At 38.2% G+C, this 19,509-nt stretch overlaps 1 protein-coding gene across 3 annotated transcripts in view; it reads left to right on the forward strand.

Moving 5' to 3' along the window:
• The window catches only part of LOC133630166 (E3 ubiquitin-protein ligase HECW1), a 158,230-nt gene that overhangs the window by 135,787 nt on the left and 2,934 nt on the right, over positions 1-19,509 (forward strand). For 2 of the 3 annotated variants that reach the window (XM_062021564.1, XM_062021565.1), the window contains 5 exons: positions 2,260-2,389; positions 2,653-2,799; positions 5,831-5,945; positions 9,023-9,221; positions 13,749-17,500. In XM_062021564.1, the coding sequence (XP_061877548.1) occupies positions 2,260-2,389; positions 2,653-2,799; positions 5,831-5,945; positions 9,023-9,221; positions 13,749-13,860 (703 nt within the window). In that variant the 3' untranslated portion in view covers positions 13,861-17,500. Of the gene's footprint in view, positions 1-2,259; positions 2,390-2,652; positions 2,800-5,830; positions 5,946-9,022; positions 9,222-13,748; positions 17,501-19,509 lie in introns of those variants that run through there. The other variant, XR_009821201.1, reaches the window with a different exon arrangement.

The raw sequence follows: 19,509 nt of genomic DNA on the forward strand, positions 1-19,509 counted from the left end.
TGGACAGTTAAAGGCTTGATATAGTAACATTAGTCAAACAGAACAATGGTAGGTATGAAAAACACTAACCTATTTTGTTTGGAAAGGACTTAAGCTGTCATTGTGTTAAAGTGGAGTGTTTTTTTTGTTGTTGTTTTTTGGCAACAACTACTAGCCAGGATAATTTGGTCAAAATCATGACTATGTACACTGCCGTTCAAAAGTTTGGGGTCACCCAAACAATTTTGTGGAATAGTCTTCATTTCTAAGAACAAGAATAGACTGTCGAGTTTCAGATGAAAGTTCTCTTTTTCTGGCCATTTTGAGCATTTAATTGACCCCACAAATGTGATGCTCCAGAAACTCAATCTGCTCAAAAGAAGGTCAGTTTTGTAGCTTCTGTAACGAGCTAAACTGTTTTCAGATGTGTGAACATGATTGCACAAGGGTTTACTAATCATCAATTAGCCTTCTGAGCCAATGAGCAAACACATTGTACCATTAGAACACTGGAGTGATAGTTGCTGGAAACGGGCCTCTATACATCTATGTAGATATTGCACCAAAAACCAGACATTTGCAGCTAGAATAGTCATTTACCACATTAGCAATGTATACAGTGTATTTCTTTAAAGTTAAGACTAGTTTAAAGTTATCTTCATTGAAAAGTACAGTGCTTTTCCTTCAAAAATAAGGACATTTCAATGTGACCCCAAACTTTTGAACGGTAGTGTACATTGAAAGCTGAAAACATGTTTGTTATCAGATACTTACTAATGAGTTCTGCCTTGGAGACTTTGTATGTGTAGGTAATAATCAAGTATTATTATTTGATACTTGTTTATATTGACAAATGTGATATTTACAATAAGACTGCAATATTGTTCAATTAAGGACATTTATTACGTATGTAGGCCTATAGCCTACCATGTTACCTTTTGTAAATGACTTGACTAAAATACAAGAAAATACTAACCTTGTGTGCTTATTGGAAGACATTTATATATTTACTGTACTAGTGGAAAGCTGTACAGCCAGTTAACGCGCTGCAGGACTGCTTGTATCAGAGCGCTGAATCCGGTACTGTCAGGCTTGGTAAAAAGGATAGGACTCAGATGCAAAGTAGGGAATACTTCGACAGGCTTTTATTTTGACAGCTCCCTTTCACCTCCAGAGTCAAGGTAATACAATATTTATTTAACAAAAAACTAGTCGGCGAAAAAGGTTCCAAAAAATAGGAACAACCAAAAATCACTTCAAAAGTGAGGAAAACACAAAAACAAAGACGAACTATGATTGGCGCCGTATATGCTATAAAATTTATTAACACAAAAACGCTCCAACAGGGGGAAGAAACAATGGCTATGAAAAATTGTACACTTATCTAATCTAATAAAGTTTAACAAAAAATGTCACTCAAAAATTTGAGGAAAGAATGAAAGAAAAAACTGATAACTCACCACTTCGGCTGAATAAACTAAATAACAAAAAATCACTCTGCTGAGGAGGAAAAAAGGAAAACTCAAAATAGCAACGAAGGAATTCAGGATCAAGGAAAATAAACACAAAGACGAGGCAAGGCATGGACATGGGTGCTAGAGAGGCACGAATACACGAGACAATCTGGCACAGAACAAGGGAAGGCGTGGGCTTATAAAACACATGAGGGTAATGGGAAACAGGTGGAAACAATCAGGGGTCAGGGATGACATCAGACTGATGACACAAAATCAAATCAAATCAAATCAACTTTATTTATAAAGCACATTTAAAATTTACCACAGGGGTAGCCAAAGTGCTGTACAATGGGCAGGTTAAAAGATAATACGAGAACCGAGCAAACACAACACAACACAAACAGAACACGATAAAAAATAAATGAATAAAATAAATAAAACATAAAAACATTAAAATAAATAAATAAATACATTAAAAAAAAGAAAAGAAAAAAAAAGGAAGGGCAAGTGATCTGACACGAGAGGAGTTACTTTTCAAAGTAAAACATGCAATTCACAAGACAGAAGAAACCAAGACAAGACATCCCTCACCGCGGTGTGACAGGTCCATGTTTTTTGGTTGATATTAGACCCATTTGAACATAGAAAAGAGAACTGAAAAATCTGTCAATCTCGTCACGCTCATATTGATCCAATGCCGATACTAGCTTTGGTATTGATACTGTGGATTGATTCGCTTACCCCTAAAGGCAAAAAAATTGTCGTTGGAAGCCACATCATAACTGGAAGGGAATCATATTTGTGGACTTTGTGTATATTTCAGGCCAACAGACCTTTCTGATCTGGAGTATCTGGATGAGGAGTTCCATCAATCTTTGCAGTGGATGAAGGACAACGACATCACAGACATCCTGGACCTCACATTCACTGTCAATGAGGAGGTCTTTGGCCAGGTCTGTTTGTGTGTGGATAGTGCAAATGGACCAGAAGGCAGATAGGAAACAATTATTTACTTGCCTCAAGCACGAACAGCGGAAAGGCAACACATCAATTTCTGTTTAAAAAGAGCCGTTCTCGTTTGACAGAGAAGTCCTCATATCCAGATTTTATATTTAGTTTCAAATAAAAAAAAGTAGACGTGTGGTCAGAGAAGAATATATTTACAGAAAATACAATATTTTAACTGCGCTCACTTTCCTAACACTTATCTTGCCAGGTGACAGAACGGGAATTGAAGTCCGGAGGCTCACATCTTCAAGTGACTGAGAAGAACAAAAAGGATTACATTGAACGAATGACCAAGTGGAGGGTGGAGAGGGGAGTGGTCCAACAGACAGAAGCCTTAGTCCGAGGATTCTATGAAGTACGCAACACCCCAACACACATTTAACACATGTTCAAAACAGGTTCAACATATTCAACGTGCGACTAACACAGATTTAACACACATTTTCAACACATATTCAACACACCTTCAAAACAGGTTCAACACATTCAACGCGCAATTAACACACATTTAACACACTCAACACACGTTCAACACATTCTACCCACGTTCTAAACATGTTCAACACACGTTTTACACATTTAACACTCAGTCAACACACATTTAACACATTTTCAACACATATTCAACACACGCTCATTACACATTTTACACACATATTCAACACATGTTCAACACACCTTCAAAACAGGTTCAACGCGCAATTAACACACATTTAACACACGTTCAACACATTTTACCCACGTTCAAAACATGTCAACACATGTTTTACAAACACATTTAACACTCAGTCAACACACTTTTAACACATGTCCAACACATTCAACGCGAGATTAACACACATTTAACATAAATTTAACCCACATTTAACACACATTCAAAACATGTTTAAAACATGCTCAATACACATTTTAGACACATATTCAACACATGTTCAACACACCTTCAAAACAGGTTCAACGTGCAATTAACACACATTTAACACATTCAACACACATTCTACCCACGTTCAAAACATGTCCAACACATGTTTTACAAACACATTTAACACTCAGTCAACACACATTTAACACATGTTCAACACATTCAATGCGCGATTAACACACATTTAACATAAATTTAACACATGTTCAACACACATTTAACACATTCAAAACATGTTCAACACATGCGCAATATACATTTCACACACATATTCAACACATGTTCAACACACCTTCAAAACAGGTTCAACACATTCAACGCGCAATTAACACGCATTTAACATACATTTAACTCACATTCAACACACGTTCAACACATTCTACCCACGTTCTAAACATGTTCAACACATGTTTTACACATTTAACACTGTCAACACACATTTAACACATGTTCAACACATTCAACGCGCAATTAACGCACATTTAACATAAATTTAACACATGTTCAACACACATTTAACACACATTCAAAACATGTTCAACACACGCTCAATATACATTTCACACACATATTCAACACATGTTCAACACACCTTCAAAACAGGTTCAACAGGTTCAACACATTCAACGCGCAATTAACACGCATTTAACATATATTTAACACACATTCAATACACGTTCAACATATTCTACCCACGTTCTAAACATGTTCAACACACGTTTTACATATTTAACACTCAGTCAACACACATTTAACACATGTTCAACACATTCAACGCGCGATTAACACACATTTAACATAAATTTAACACATGTTCAACACACATTTAACACACATTCAACAGACGTTCAACACATTCTACCCACGTTCTAAACATGTTCAACACACGTTTTACACACATTTAACTCTCAGTCAACACACATTTAACACATGTTCAACACATTCAACGTGCGATTAACACACGTTCAACACACATTTAACACACATTCAACAGACGTTCAACACATTCTACCCACGTTCTAAACATGTTCAACACACGTTTTACACACATTTAACTCTCAGTCAACACACATTTAACACATGTTCAACACATTCAATGCGCGATTAACACACATTTAACATAAATTTAACACATGTTCAACACACATTTAAATCACGTCCAAAACATGTTCAACACACGCTCAACATACATTTCACACACATATTCAACACATGTTCAACACACCTTCAAAACAGGTTCAACACGTTCAACACATTCAACGCGCAATTAACACGCATTTAACATACATTTAACACACATTCAACACACGTTCAACACATTCTACCCACGTTCTAAACATGTTCAACACGTGTTACAAACACATTTAACACTCAGTCAACACACATTTAACATGTCCAACACATTCAACACGCAATTAACACACATTTAACATAAATTTAACACATGTTCAACACACATTTAACACACATTCAACAGACGTTCAACACATTCTACCCACGTTCTAAACATGTTCAACACACGTTTTACACACATTTAACACTCAGTCAACACACATTTAACACATGTTCAACACATTCAACGCGCGATTAACACACATTTAACATAAATTTAACACATGTTCAACACACATTTAACACACGTTCAAAACATGTTCAACACACGCTCAATATACATTTCACACACATATTCAACACATGTTCAACACACCTTCAAAACAGGTTCAACAGGTTCAACACATTCAACGCGCAATTAACACGCATTTAACATACATTTAACACACATTCAACACACGTTCAACACATTCTACCCACGTTCTAAACATGTTCAACACACGTTTACACACATTTAACACTCAGTCAACACACATTTAACACATGTTCAACACATTCAATGCGCAATTAACACGCATTTAACATACATTTAACACACATTCAACACACGTTCAACACATTCTAACCACATTCTAAACATGTTCAACACACGTTTTACACATTTAACACTCAGTCAACACATATTAAACACATGTTCAACACATTCAACGCGCGATTAAGACACATTTAACATACATCCAACACATGTTCAACATATGTTCAACACATTTGACACGCATTTAACATAGAATTAACATGCATTCAACACACATTTAACACATTCAACACTGAACTGAACTAATTTATCATGCGTTTAACACACTTAACATGCATTTACCACACATTCAACATGTGTTTAATATACATTTAACATTGATTCAACACGCATTCAACTCATGTTCAACACGTATTTAACAAACATTCAACACAAGTTCGAAGGATTTAACACACATTCAACATGAGTTCAAATGATTCAACACACATTCAACACATATTTAACACACATTCTAATCATGTTCATCACACGTTCAACACAGATTGAAAATATTCCACACACGTTCAACACACAGCTTCTTGTGCTTTTTCCACACAGGTGGTAGACGCTAGGTTGGTGTCGGTGTTTGATGCCCGAGAGCTGGAGTTGGTCATTGCTGGCACCGTGGAGATTGACCTCAGTGACTGGAGGAGTAACACTGAGTACAGGGGAGGTGCGTCAAATAAAAATACACATTCGTCATCAGAATTTTCAGTTTGGTTGAGAGGCGTACCAATTTTCCACCCGGTACATATGAAGTGTGCCAGGTGTTTGGCAAGCAGGAGTCATTGCTAGCAATAGTGCATACAAGAAACCCTCTTCTATCAATAAAGTCTCCTGTTTGGAACACTTGGCCTTCCCAGTAAAATATGTAAACGCACCAAATATTGACTACATAGAAAGTTAGAAGACCTCTCTTGTGAACTATTATAAATTATTCAACATGTATTCATTTTTCATTTGAAAATGTTTTGTTCTTTGGCGAATTACCCCCAAGCAGTTTGCAGTCTTTGTTTTGTTTTAAAAAATCACAAAACATTGTTACGTCCTGCATTTTGTTCCCTGTTCACAGTGCCCAAAATGAACTGTGATTTTAAAACCGATTCTGAATCATGATTATGTGTAGCTCCAGGATTTTGCTTGACTTTTTAAAATTGTTGCAACCTAAAATTCCTGGGAAACATTTAAAAAAACTTGTGATTTTACAGACAGGATTTCAACAATATTTGTAAAACCAGTACTGTGTTGATGTTTTACTCATTTTACACAGTACCACACACTTAAAAGTAGGCACTAGATCAGTGGTTCTTAACCTTGTTGGAGGTACCGAACCCCACCAGTTTCATATGCGCATTCACCGAACCCTTCTTTAGTGAAAAATAATGGGGTTTTTTTTAATTCAAGACAAAGTTATATGTTTTTGGTAACACTTTAGTATGGGGAACATATTCTAAGTAACAAAGACTTAATTTAGAGTTTTTTGGACACTAGGGGAACATATTCTAAGTAACAAAGACTTCATTTAGAGTTATTTGGTTAGGGTTAGAGGGTTAGGGCCAGGGTTAGAGGGTTAGGGTTATAATAAGGCCATGCCGAATAAGGCATTAATAAGTGCTTAATAATGTCTAGTTAAGAGCCAATATGTTACTAATTTGCATGTTAATGATCAACTAATTAATGGTGAATATGTTCCCCATACTAAAGTGTTACCATGTTTTTTTACTGGTGCACAAAATGAACCGTGCATGAACATCACCTTGTTCAAACAACAAAACCCACACAGTGCATAAACTCACAACAAATTACACACCTGCAAATCAGTGTGACTTCTGCTGTTGCCGTAACCGTAATACGCCGATAGGGAGAAGTTTTTATTTACACGATGAGTCGGGTGTGTCTTGACCTCCGCCGAACCCCTGAGCCCGACTCACCGAACCCCTTGGGTTCGATCAAACCCAGGTTAAGAACCACTGCACTAGATGGCAGTAAAAGCATATACTTATAGCTCATCGCAAATTACTGGACTATTTTAATCGATTGTAACAAATATAAGTAATAATTAATTATTAATATAGAAAGAAAGAAACACCACCAAAGGCTTCCTTATTGTCCGCAAAATGCAGACATTCTCCGTGTATGTTTTACACTTGAAAAGTGTTTGTCCATCTTAAATATTCATTTATGTTCTAACATATATACTCCCGCACATTAAGAGCATTTGTGAACTGTTGAGAGCAATCTATAGTGCTAAATTGTGTTGGTAAATAAGAGACAATTAGAGATTATATCATCACACTTCAACCTCTCTAATATGTAAATCTTTGCTAGATCAGCTTTGCAAATGAAAATATGTTCAAAATGTTCTTATCCTGGATAGTGAAATAAATATATATATACATCTTAACTAGGAAGTGAAAGTTTATATACTACACTACCCAGAAGGCTTAGCGCTGCAGACACAAACAGGAAGTAGGTCTGAGCTATGCAAGAGGATTACAACTTTACCATTTGAACAATTAACATATGACATATTGTTACATTTTGTTGTTTCTGTTTTGTGTACACAGGACACAAACATAATTTTGATTACCGTATTTTTCGGAGTATGAGTCGCTCCGGAGTATAAGTCGCACCGGCCGAAAATGCATAATAAAGAAGGAAAAAAAAACATATATAAGTCGCACTGGAGTATAAATTGCATTTTTTGGGGAAATGTATTTGGTAAAACCCAACACCAAGAATAGACATTTGAAAGGCAATTTAAAATAAATAAAGAATAGTGAACAACAGGCTGAATAAGTGTACGTTATATGACTCATAAATAACCAAATGAGAACGTGCCTGGTATGTTAACGTAACATATTATGGTAAGAGTCATTCAAATAACTATAACATATAGAACATGCTATACGTTTACCAAACAATCTGTCACTCCTAATCGCTAAACCCCATGAAATCTTATACGTCTAGTCTCTTACATGAATGAGCTGAATAATAATATTTGATATTTTACGGTAATGTGTTAATAATTTCACACATAAGTCGCTCCTGAGTATAAGTCGCACCCCCGGCCAAACTATGAAAAAAACTGCGACTTATAGTCCGAAAAATACGGTATACAGTTGACTTGTGCGTTTGAGCGCCTTTCTGAGACAAATTTGATTAGTGAAAATGATGCTGATGGGCTAAAATGTGCGGGGTAGTTGCGGACATTAGACAAAGTTGCGAGGCCGAGCGTAACTCGCCGGTTTAAATTGAATTTGCGTGACTTGGCACAATCATGATAATGCAAAATCCTGGAAGGATTTACTAATTTCACCACACCTAGTGTGTGTGTGACTATCAGTGGTACTTTAACTTTAACTTTAATGTTATACCGTTATTATATTATTAAGTATTATACATAGTACCATTAATATTATGTTATACTCTCAATTTCTAAAAGGGTCTCCCACATGCACCTGGGGATAGGTTGATTGGCAACACTAAATTGGCCCTAGTGTGTGAATGTGAGTGTGAATGTTGTCTGTCTATCAGTGTTGGCCCTGCGATGAGGTGGCGACTTGTCCAGGGTGTACCCCGCCTACCGCTCGAATGCAGCTGAGATAGGCTCCAGTGACCCCCCACGACCCCAAAAGGGACAAGCGGTAGAAAATGGATGGATGGATGGGTCTCCCACACTATATGACACATATAGGTGGATCAAGGAAAAACTCTACAATGTTCTTACGGTTTTTTGCCACACACCAGGTTACCATGACGGCCACATCGTGATGCGATGGTTCTGGGCTGCTGTGGAGCGTTTCAACAATGAGCAGCGTCTCCGCCTCTTGCAGTTTGTAACCGGGACGTCCAGCGTGCCGTACGAAGGCTTCGCGGCCCTGCGTGGCTCCAACGGCCTGCGGCGCTTCTGTATTGAGAAGTGGGGCAAAGTTACTTCTCTTCCAAGGTATTTCATTTTATTTGTGCTAAAGGTTGTTCATGAAGTTTCCCAAATTCTACCAGCCCGATGTGAGGACAGGAAAATGGGTGAAATACAATCAGTTACCTTTGATGACAGGCGAGGCCGCCGGCAGTCCCAGTTTACTAACTATGATTATAACTAAAACTATTTTTGTCCACAATATAGATTATATATAACATCAGGGACAGCCGGACAAATCTTTCAAAGGCATGACATGGTTCTATTTTTAGTTTTCCAGACTGAGGCAGCGTATCCTTCCAATACAATTTTAGCAGGAATCATGCATATTTTTATTTTGTCTTGCTAAGTTAGAAAATGTTTCGAGTTTTTCGCAACTAGACTGTTTGGTTTGTCGTGGAAGACGTTTTGCCTCCCATCCAAGAAGACTATCAGATAGTCCATGCTCTTAGACTTAGATTGGTCAGATCTAGTCTTGGACTTAGATTGGTCAGATGTAGTTCATACAAAAACCAAACAGTCCAGTTGCGATCGAATGAATGCCCTGAGAATATAGCGACCTGCATGAATGAGAACATTCATAGACATGTTTGATCAAGTGGAATTACTGTATTTTCCGGGCTATAAATGCACCAGTATTTAAGCAGCACCCACCAAATTTTAGAAGAAAAATTAGTTTTACATATATTAGCCAGAGATATATACGTTATGAAAGTAGTTATTTACACTGAGAAAAATGTGTAAATGTTTTACATACCTTAAGTGTTTCTAAATGGTGCCTGTAACACGGCAGTAAAACGGGGAATCAAACAAAACAGAAGTCATGGTCATGGACCCACTAGCTGTGGAAGCTAGCTCTCCAATCAGCTAAACAGACTCAATAACTCCACAGTGATGTTTTGGTGAATTTCCGAAACTGAATCAATACAAACAAATGCCATTGATATGGTGTACGCATGTTTGCTAATGCTAAGAATTCTAGCTTGATTACATTGCGATAGCACGTACAATTATGCATGAAAACACTCCTACAGACATCACACATGGGATAGTTTAGTAAGTATGAATGGTTTTAGTCATATTGTAAAACTTACAAACATTGCTTAGAGCAGGGGTCGGCAACCCGCGGCTCCGGAGCCGCATGCGGCTCCTTGACCACTCTGATGCGGCTCAGCTACATACATGCCGACCCCCCCGATTTTCCCAGGAGACTTATGGATGTCAGTGTCTCTCATAGACTACTCCCAGGAAAATATAATCCTATTTACACTCTAATTATTATATAAAGGGCATGCCCTAATTGCACTGCAGTAATTGTCCTCCATAGCATTTACATACAGCGTGCCAGTCCAGCCACATGTTGCATGTTGTTATTACTTGCTCACACAGGAGACAGCAAAGCATACTTACTCATCAGCCACACAGCTTACACTGACGGTAGCCGTATCAAACAACTTTAACATTGTTACGTTACAAATATGCGCCACACTGTGAACCCACACCAAAAAAGAATGAAAAACACATTTCTGCAGAACATCCCACTGTAACACAACATAAACACAACACAACCATTACCCAGAATCCCATGCAGCCCTAACTCTTCCGGTCTACATTATACACCCCCGCTACCACCAAATCCCCCCACACATCAACCCCCCCCCCCCTCTCCGTGCGTTGGTTGAGCGGAAGAGTTAGGGCTGCATGGGATTCTGGGTATTGGTACCGTCAGTGTAAGATGTGTGGCTGTTGACTTAGTAGCCTTGCTGTCTGTACCGCTATCAAGCCAAAGCTGCATTCCACTTGTGGCCGAGCAGATACACTGTTTGGGCAGACTCTAGAGGGCGCCAAATGCAGTGTCATCACACTATGATATTCGGGAGTCTCCCGGGAAAAATGAGAGGGTCGGCAAGTATGACGCAAGCGACATTCATTCCAAACTCGCGGGCTGCACTAACATCATATTTCCACATTAAAGTACGTGCCGGTGCGTGTGTCTGAGACCCCTAGTTAACATAGCACAAAGCGTTTAAGCTTTGTATGCGGTGTTTTTCATTTTAAATTTTAAAAACATATTTTGTGGCTCCCATTACTTTCTTTAATGTGTGAAACTTGCCAAAATGGCTCTTTGAGTGGTAAAGGTTGCCGACCCCTGGCTTAGAGTAATGAATGAAGAATCCTTTTGAGCAGAAACGGCTATACGTCCGGTTCGAGGGACAAAACAGGAAGTACATTTTCAACATACCATTTCGGTGTCTCTGTCGGTGTAATATGAAAACTGTTTGTTGAATACAAAACATTTTGGCCATTAGATAAGGAAAATTTAAAAATTAGCCGCACCGTTTTTTAAACGTTGGAAAAAAGTTTATAGTCCGTTAAATACAGTAGTCAGAGAACATTGGTAGGTATGAACAACACACTATTAACCATCTAGAATAGACCTATGCTATCTTTAAGTTGGAGTGGTAATAGTTTTTTTGGTGACAACTAGTACCACAATAATTCATAAAGTTAAGCTCATGATGCAGTAAATTGAATAATGCAGACACGTTTGTTACTGGATGCTTCTTAATATGCCTCTGCTGTGAAGACTTTGTTTATGTAAGTAATATGCAACTATACTTGTTTTGATTGGCAAATGTTCTGTTTTAGACTGCAATGTTGTTCAGTGAAGAACACTTATTACGTATCTCTAACTTGTGTGCTTAGCTGTTGTGTAGCTGCTTGCTCCTATGATCCTTTAGCCTACCGTGTTTATCTTTTGTAAATAACTTGATTAAAATACAAGAGCAGACCAACCAAATTTTACATGCAAGCCAATATCATCCGAAACTTGTATCCATATTGGATTTGGACACCCCTACTTCCTACAAACCCCGTTTCCATATGAGTTGGGAAATTGTGTTAGATGTAAATATAAACGGAATACAATGATTTGCAAATCATTTTCAACCCATATTCAGTTGAATATGCTACAAAGACAACATATTTGATATTCACACTGATAAACTTTTTTTTTTTTGCAAATAATTATTAACTTTAGAATTTGATGCCAGCAACACGTGACAAAGAAGTTGGGAAAGGTGGCAATAAATACTGATAAAGTTGAGGAATGCTCATCAAACACTTATTTGGAACATCCCACAGGTGAACAGGAAAATTGGGAACAGGTGGGTGCCATGATTGGGTATAAAAGTAGATTCCATGAAATGCTCAGTCATTCACAAACAAGGATGGGGCGAGGGTCACCACTTTGTCAACAAATGCGTGAGCAAATTGTTGAACAGTTTAAGAAAAACCTCTCTCAACCAGCTATTGCAAGGAATTTAGGGATTTCACCATCTATGGTCCGTAATATCATCAAAGAGTTCAGAGAATCTGGAGAAATCACTGCACGTAAGCAGCTAAGCCCGTGACCTTCGATCCCTCAGGCTGTACTGCATCAACAAGCGGCATCAGTGTGTAAAGGATATCACCACATGGGCTCAGGAACACTTCAGAAACCCACTGTCAGTAACTACAGTTGGTCGCTACATCTGTAAGCGCAAGTTAAAACTTTCCTATGAAAGGCGAAAACCGTTTATCAACAACACCCAGAAACGCCGTTGGCTTCGCTGGGCCTGAGCTCATCTAAGATGGACTGATACAAAGTGGAAAAGTGTTCTGTGGTCTGACGAGTCCACATTTCAAATTGTTTTTGGAAACTGTGGGCGTTGTGTCCTCCGGACCAAAGAGGAAAAGAACCATCCAGATTGTTATAGGCGCAAAGTGTAAAAGCCAGCATCTGTGATGGTATGGGGGTGTATTAGTGCCCAAGAGATGGGTAACTTACACATCTGTGAAGGTGCCATTAATGCTGAAAAGGTACATACAGATTTTGGAGCAACATATGTTGCCATCCAAGCAACGTTACCATGGACGCACCTGCTTATTTCAGCAGGACAATGCCAAGCCACGTGTTACATCAACGTGGCTTCATAGTAAAAGAGTGCGGGTACTAGACTGGCCTGCCTGTAGTCCAGACCTGTCTCCCATTGAAAATGTGTGGCACATTATGAAGCCTAAAATACCACAACGGAGACCCCCGGACTGTTGAACAACTTAAGCTGTACATCAAGCAAGAATGGGAAAGAATTCCACCTGAGAAGCTTCAAAAATGTGTCTCCTCAGTTCCCAAACGTTTACTGAGTGTTGTTAAAAGGAAAGGCCATGTAACACAGTGGTGAACATGCCCTTTCCCAACTACTTTGGCACGTGTTGCAGCCATGAATTTCTAAGTTAATTATTATTTGCAAAAAAAAAATAAAGTTTATGAGTTTGAACATCAAATATCTTGTCTTTGTAGTGCATTCAATTGAATATGGGTTGAAAATGATTTGCAAATCATTGTATTCCGTTTATATTTACATCCAACACAATTTCCCAACTCATATGGAAACGGGGTTTGTATATTAAGTTACTGAGCTGAGTTAAAAAGATAACTTTTATGATTGTTTATTTCTTATGTGATCCTTCCATTAAGAACAACATAGTATGTTTTCTCTCTCCCTCGCTCAGGGCTCACACCTGTTTTAACCGTCTCGACCTGCCTCCGTATCCATCGTACACCATGTTGTATGAGAAACTGCTGACTGCTGTGGAGGAAACCAGCACATTCGGTCTGGAGTGAGACAGCAATTGGAGCGACGACAACAAACGTCCTACTGGAACACGTGCTGGGCTGTGAGAAACAGACACTCACAAGACGAACACAGCCTGGATTTTCTCATCGCGGAGACTCGCTGAACAAAGATGACCTCCAGTATGTAAAAGAGTGTTTGTTAGTCTCGAGGGTTTGGGACCGGAAGCAGCACATTTACATTACAAGTGGTATCAATCATGAAAACATGCACCAGATATATATTTATGAATTATAGGTCACTAACAGATGGTTTTCATTCTCAGGTAGTTTGTTGAATTTGAAATTGCTAGAGAAATACACTCACAAACCGTATGTTATGTGCATGAACATACTAAAATACTATAAAATACTAAATAATACACAAATATGACGAGTAAGATGCCAAAGATTGGATCGAAACTGCTATTTAATCTGGATCGACTTTGTTGCGTTTCTCTGGAAGCCAGGACTTCACCGATGTTGGAAATGACTATTTTGCAAGTTACAATCAAACCCGGACTTTAGTAAATATAGTAAATTAATAGTACATTTTATCATATGTATGGTCTTCTGGATCGACTAAAATGACAAAATATTTTAAAAATGAAGAATTAAGCCATTTTCTCGTTATGCAACATCAGCAAGTTTACTTCTAAAAAATATATATATATAATAATAATCATATAACACAAACTCAACCTGAATCCAAAATACAAAAAAACCTAACCACAACTTTCATAAGAAATAATGCAAATAGAAGTACCAATCACGATAAAAGCTTTTATATTTGATATATTATTCATAATGTTTCAAACTATTATTCACACTTTTGAATTTGCATTAATCATAAGTCCCACTTGCATAATTTTAATTTTACTTTAAAAAAACATCCCAATATTTAAACACAAATGCAATTTTATTGTCACAATGTCATACAGGAAGATGTTTTTAAGTGTTTTACTTGAATGGCAGTCATTTATTTATTATTTATAAAAAGTCCCATCAGAATTTATTTTGAAGCGCAATGAGAGCAAAGTGAGAACACCAGTCGGGGAGTGTAAGTTAAGGCAAGAGGTCTAAAAAGCATGTGCACTCAAAATAAATAGTGAGTAATCTGCATATATATGTGATTAATGCGATCATTTTCTGTGATTAATCACATGAGTTAATGCATTAGATTTGACAGCACTAATTATTAAATGACCTGAGAAGAATTTACAAGTTTCACTGAATCCGTACTTGACTTAAATCTTTTGGCTGTTCTCATTTTTGCAGTCAAAATGTTTTATCGCAGCACTACTGAAGTCTTCTTGGACCTAATATCCATGTAGAATATATAAACCACATTCTTTCAAAGCTTTCCTGAAGTGCATTTTAAAATATTGTTTCAGAAGTTATTGCTGCTGAGATCTTAGGGGTACATTTTAATTTACACAAACTCATGCGACCATAAGGACAAAAAAAGGATAATACATTTAAAGGGTATATAATAGTTATTTCATTTTTTTTGCTCAAATCCCACATCAACTTGAGTTTAAATCAGTGGCCCTCAAACTCAGAAAGACTTGGCTCTCCAAGTACCACCAAAAGCCCAACATTAAAATATAGTAGCATAGTAGGCCTAAGTAGTCATTAAAAACAAAGGCAGAGGTATTATTTAACAAGTTTATTTAATATTTTTGGCCACAGTGTTCCAGTTCGAACAGTAACACTGTTTGAATCTTGGAGAAAAAAAACACTACATTAATCAAGCAATTCTGCGGCGTATCACAGTTTGAGAATCACTTGTCTAAATTAAACAATAATGTTTATTGAATTGTATTGCTTCCACACTTTAAATCAGGGGTGTAAAACTAGCTCAGGGGCCGCAAGGAGGAAAATCTATTCCCACGTAGGCCGGCTGGGTAAAATCATGGCATGATAACTTCAAAATAAAGACAACTTTAGAATGTTTTCTTTGTTTTACTTTTGGCCAGAAATAGTACAAGCACATTCTGAAAATGTACATATCACAAATAATCCTATTGGCAAAACTCTTCAAGTTTGTTGAAAATCCTGAGGGAAAAATTGGTGCATTTTCAAAAACACAACAAAGGACACAATGAACTTAGACTTTGTCTGTGTTTCTAGAAAGCCATGATTAAACTTTAGGTCACAGCCTATCTGGGATTGAATAAAATATGAAATAGATAAATAATAAAAACTCTTGTTTTTTGTTTGGAATGAAAAAATTATTTATCATATAAATCAAATTTCCCCGTTATTTGGTTTGATTAAAAAAAAGACTAAAATACATTATTCATTATCGCAATTTGTTAATGTGTGTGAAAATCCAAAACGGGAAATAAAACAGCAAAAGTATTTTCTCTTATTTCCTGTTCAATGTTCGGAGCAATGGGAGATTGCACATGCAGTCTTTTCCGTATCCTCGTCTGTGAGTGACTTGGAACAACAGCGACAGAAGAAGAGTGACATTTGCCTGCTCGATAGCGAACCAATAAAATGTCAGTTTTCATGTTTCTGGACATTAAAAAAATAGAAGGGGAACTTTTGACCGCGACAAAAGTATTTTGACGACATTGACACCGTTCTTTGTCTTTTTCTTCTTTTGTTGTTGCGGATCACTCACAGAAGAGGATCCTGAAACGAGACACTACGCACGTGCAATTCAGAGGAACAGAGAAAAAAATGGTCCACTCTTTAAACACATTAATACATTTGGATAATGGATAAAGATCCGTTTTTATTTTTTTATCAGACCAAAAAACAGAAAGTAGATTTGTATGTTAAAATATTGTTCTATTTTAAACAAGCTGTTATCCCGGACGAGCCCCCAGTTATGTCACGGGCCCTGTAGCCGTTTGAGTTACACTTTGCGTCCACATTTCTCTTTTTTGACAGACATTTTGGGGCTATGACGGTGCCAAAGGCCGATGTGTTCGAAGCAGAGGACGTAGTACAGCGGGTTTTGCATTTCATTTATGTCGAGGCGGAGGAGCCGCAGCCACTGTGTATCTCTTGCTTGGCATACTCGCTATAAACGGTTTGCTTGCCTAACACAATCGCTATTGCAACATCCAGTGGATATATTTAGAACAGCAGTTTCTTTCATGAAAAATTGCAGCCCATTTTTAAAGTTAAACGGTAAAGTTAAAGTACAACTGATAGTCACACACACTAGGTGTGGTGAAATTACCCTCTGCGTTTGACCCATCCCCTTGTTCCACACCTTGGGAGGTGAGGGGAGCTCTGAGCAGCAGCGGTGGCCGCGCTTGGGAAACATTTTGGTGATTTAACCCCCAGTTCCAACCCTTGATGCTGAGTGCCAAGCAGGGAGGTAATGGGTCCGACCATTGTTAGTATTTGGTATGACTCGGTCGTGGTTTGAACTCACGACCTACCGATCTCAGGGCGGACACTCTAACCACATCAAGGGTTTAATACCGGCCCACAGGCTATACGTTTGATACCCCCTGCTTTAAATGTTTATTTAACCAAAAAATTTTTTATTTTGAGAAAAACGCATCAAATTAGTTTTTGATTTTGATGCCCTTTTTTTTTTGTTGCACTGCCATGCTCTTTGGACACACACACACACACACACACACACACGCACACACACACACACACACACACACACACACACACACACACACACACACACACACAAACACACACATGCATTAAAACACTATTTTTCTCCAGAATGACACCCTGCCATTATAGAATGCATAATTACATAGTGTGATGATTGTGCAATATAACAGGGCTCAATGTGTACGTTGTCTGTCCTTACTGGGCGGTATAGCTCGGTTGGTAGAGTGGCTGTGCCAGCAACTTGAGGGTTCCAGGTTCGATCCCCGCTTCTGCCATCCTAGTCACTGCCGTTGTGTCCTGGGGCAAGACACTTTACCCACCTGCTCCAAGTGCCTCCCACATTAGATATTTGGGTTCCACAATGTAAAGCGCTTTGAGTCACTAGAGAAAAGCGCTATATAAATATAATTCACTACTGGTACAAGTTAAAATAATTCCCAGCATCTGATTGACTGATTAACATAAAAAAAAACTTGTTCGGAACAAAATATTCCCTATGAAGTAACCAAACAAAAATGGCCACAAATGAGCAAAACAAAGACGGAACAAGTATGTCACGTATTCAAATCCAATAATGTAATCATAAAATGAAACTGAAGATGGCAGTAATGCAACCCATATGCCGTAAAACTGTAAAGAAGACAAATGTTACTGTATGCAACACTGAGCCGGCGATGTCTTGTTTGTTGCCGTTCTGCTCCCGCATCGTCTCGGTTCGTCAAAGTTCGAGATTTAGCCATAAATCGTGAAACTTTTCATCCGTGACATTCAGTTTGTACGCAGAGATGGAGACAAACGCACTACAAATCATTAACCCTTTGTCGTGTGTATTAGAATACGTTTTTCATCTAAACAGGAAGATATGGACATACTATCAGTAGTCGTCACAGTGAGAGCAGACATCGTACAGTAAGCTATCATTTTATTATGTTTGTAGTTTGTACTTCTTGTTCACGATCAACAATATAAGGTTCTGGATCATAATTTTTCCCAAAGTAATCGTTGTTGGCTCTCACAAAGTCTGCAAGATTTGCATTGTTGTTGGTAATGAAGGGGTCTGCGGTTCCTACCTCTACATCACGCGACCACGTGTCTGGCTAGCGCATTATCTCTCAAAAGAGCTCGGGAATCTTCGTGAGATTGATACTATTTTGATCATATCTATTTACTTGCAAACTTTTAAGTGTTTCTGTGTCATACATCAGATATATGTGGTAATAGCTTCAATTTTGAGGCAACTTGTTTTTCCACTCTACTGGTAATTTAAGAAGAATGTGTCATTGGGAGAACAGCATCTAGACTCAGACTAAACCATACTTGCCAAATTTCAGTGCCCCTCCCGAAAACCTCCCGGGGCAACCATTCTCCCGAATTTCTCCCGATTTTCACCCGGACAACAATATTAAGGGCGTGCCGTGATGGCACAACCTGTCGACGCGTCCCCTTTTTCACCATACAAACACCGGCCCAGTCACATGTCGTATGTGGCTTCTGCATACACACGAAATTGACTGCAAGACATACTTGATCAACAGCCATACAGGTCACACTGAGGGTGTCCGTATAAACAACTTTAACACTGTTACAAATATGCGCCACACTGTGAACCCACACCAAACAAGAATGACAAACACATTTCGGGAGAACATCTGCACCGTAACACAACATAAACACAACAGAACAAATACCCAGAATCCCTTGCATCCCTAACTCTTACGGGCTACAATATACACCCCCGCTACCACCAAACCCCGCCCCAATCTCCCGAATTCGAAGGTCTCAAGGTTGGCAAGTATGCCCTAAACATCTCTGGTCACATTTTATGCTATAAAGTTATCTTGTACTCTTCTTCACGTCTTCCACTGAAAACCTCACAGCATGCTTCTCTGCACGCAGCAGAAGGTTCATTAGGTTAGGAAAATTATGTTTCTGATCTTTTGCATAGACTAAAAGACAGCCTATGTCTATTTGGCCTATTAACACATGTTAAAGAGCTGTGGACCAACATATGCAAGGGTTTTTGGGTTCTGATCTTGGCCTTGGTTACGGTTTAATATCGTT

This window comes from Entelurus aequoreus, linkage group LG15 (assembly GCF_033978785.1).
Source record: "Entelurus aequoreus isolate RoL-2023_Sb linkage group LG15, RoL_Eaeq_v1.1, whole genome shotgun sequence".
NCBI classification, from domain to species: Eukaryota; Metazoa; Chordata; class Actinopteri; order Syngnathiformes; family Syngnathidae; genus Entelurus; species Entelurus aequoreus.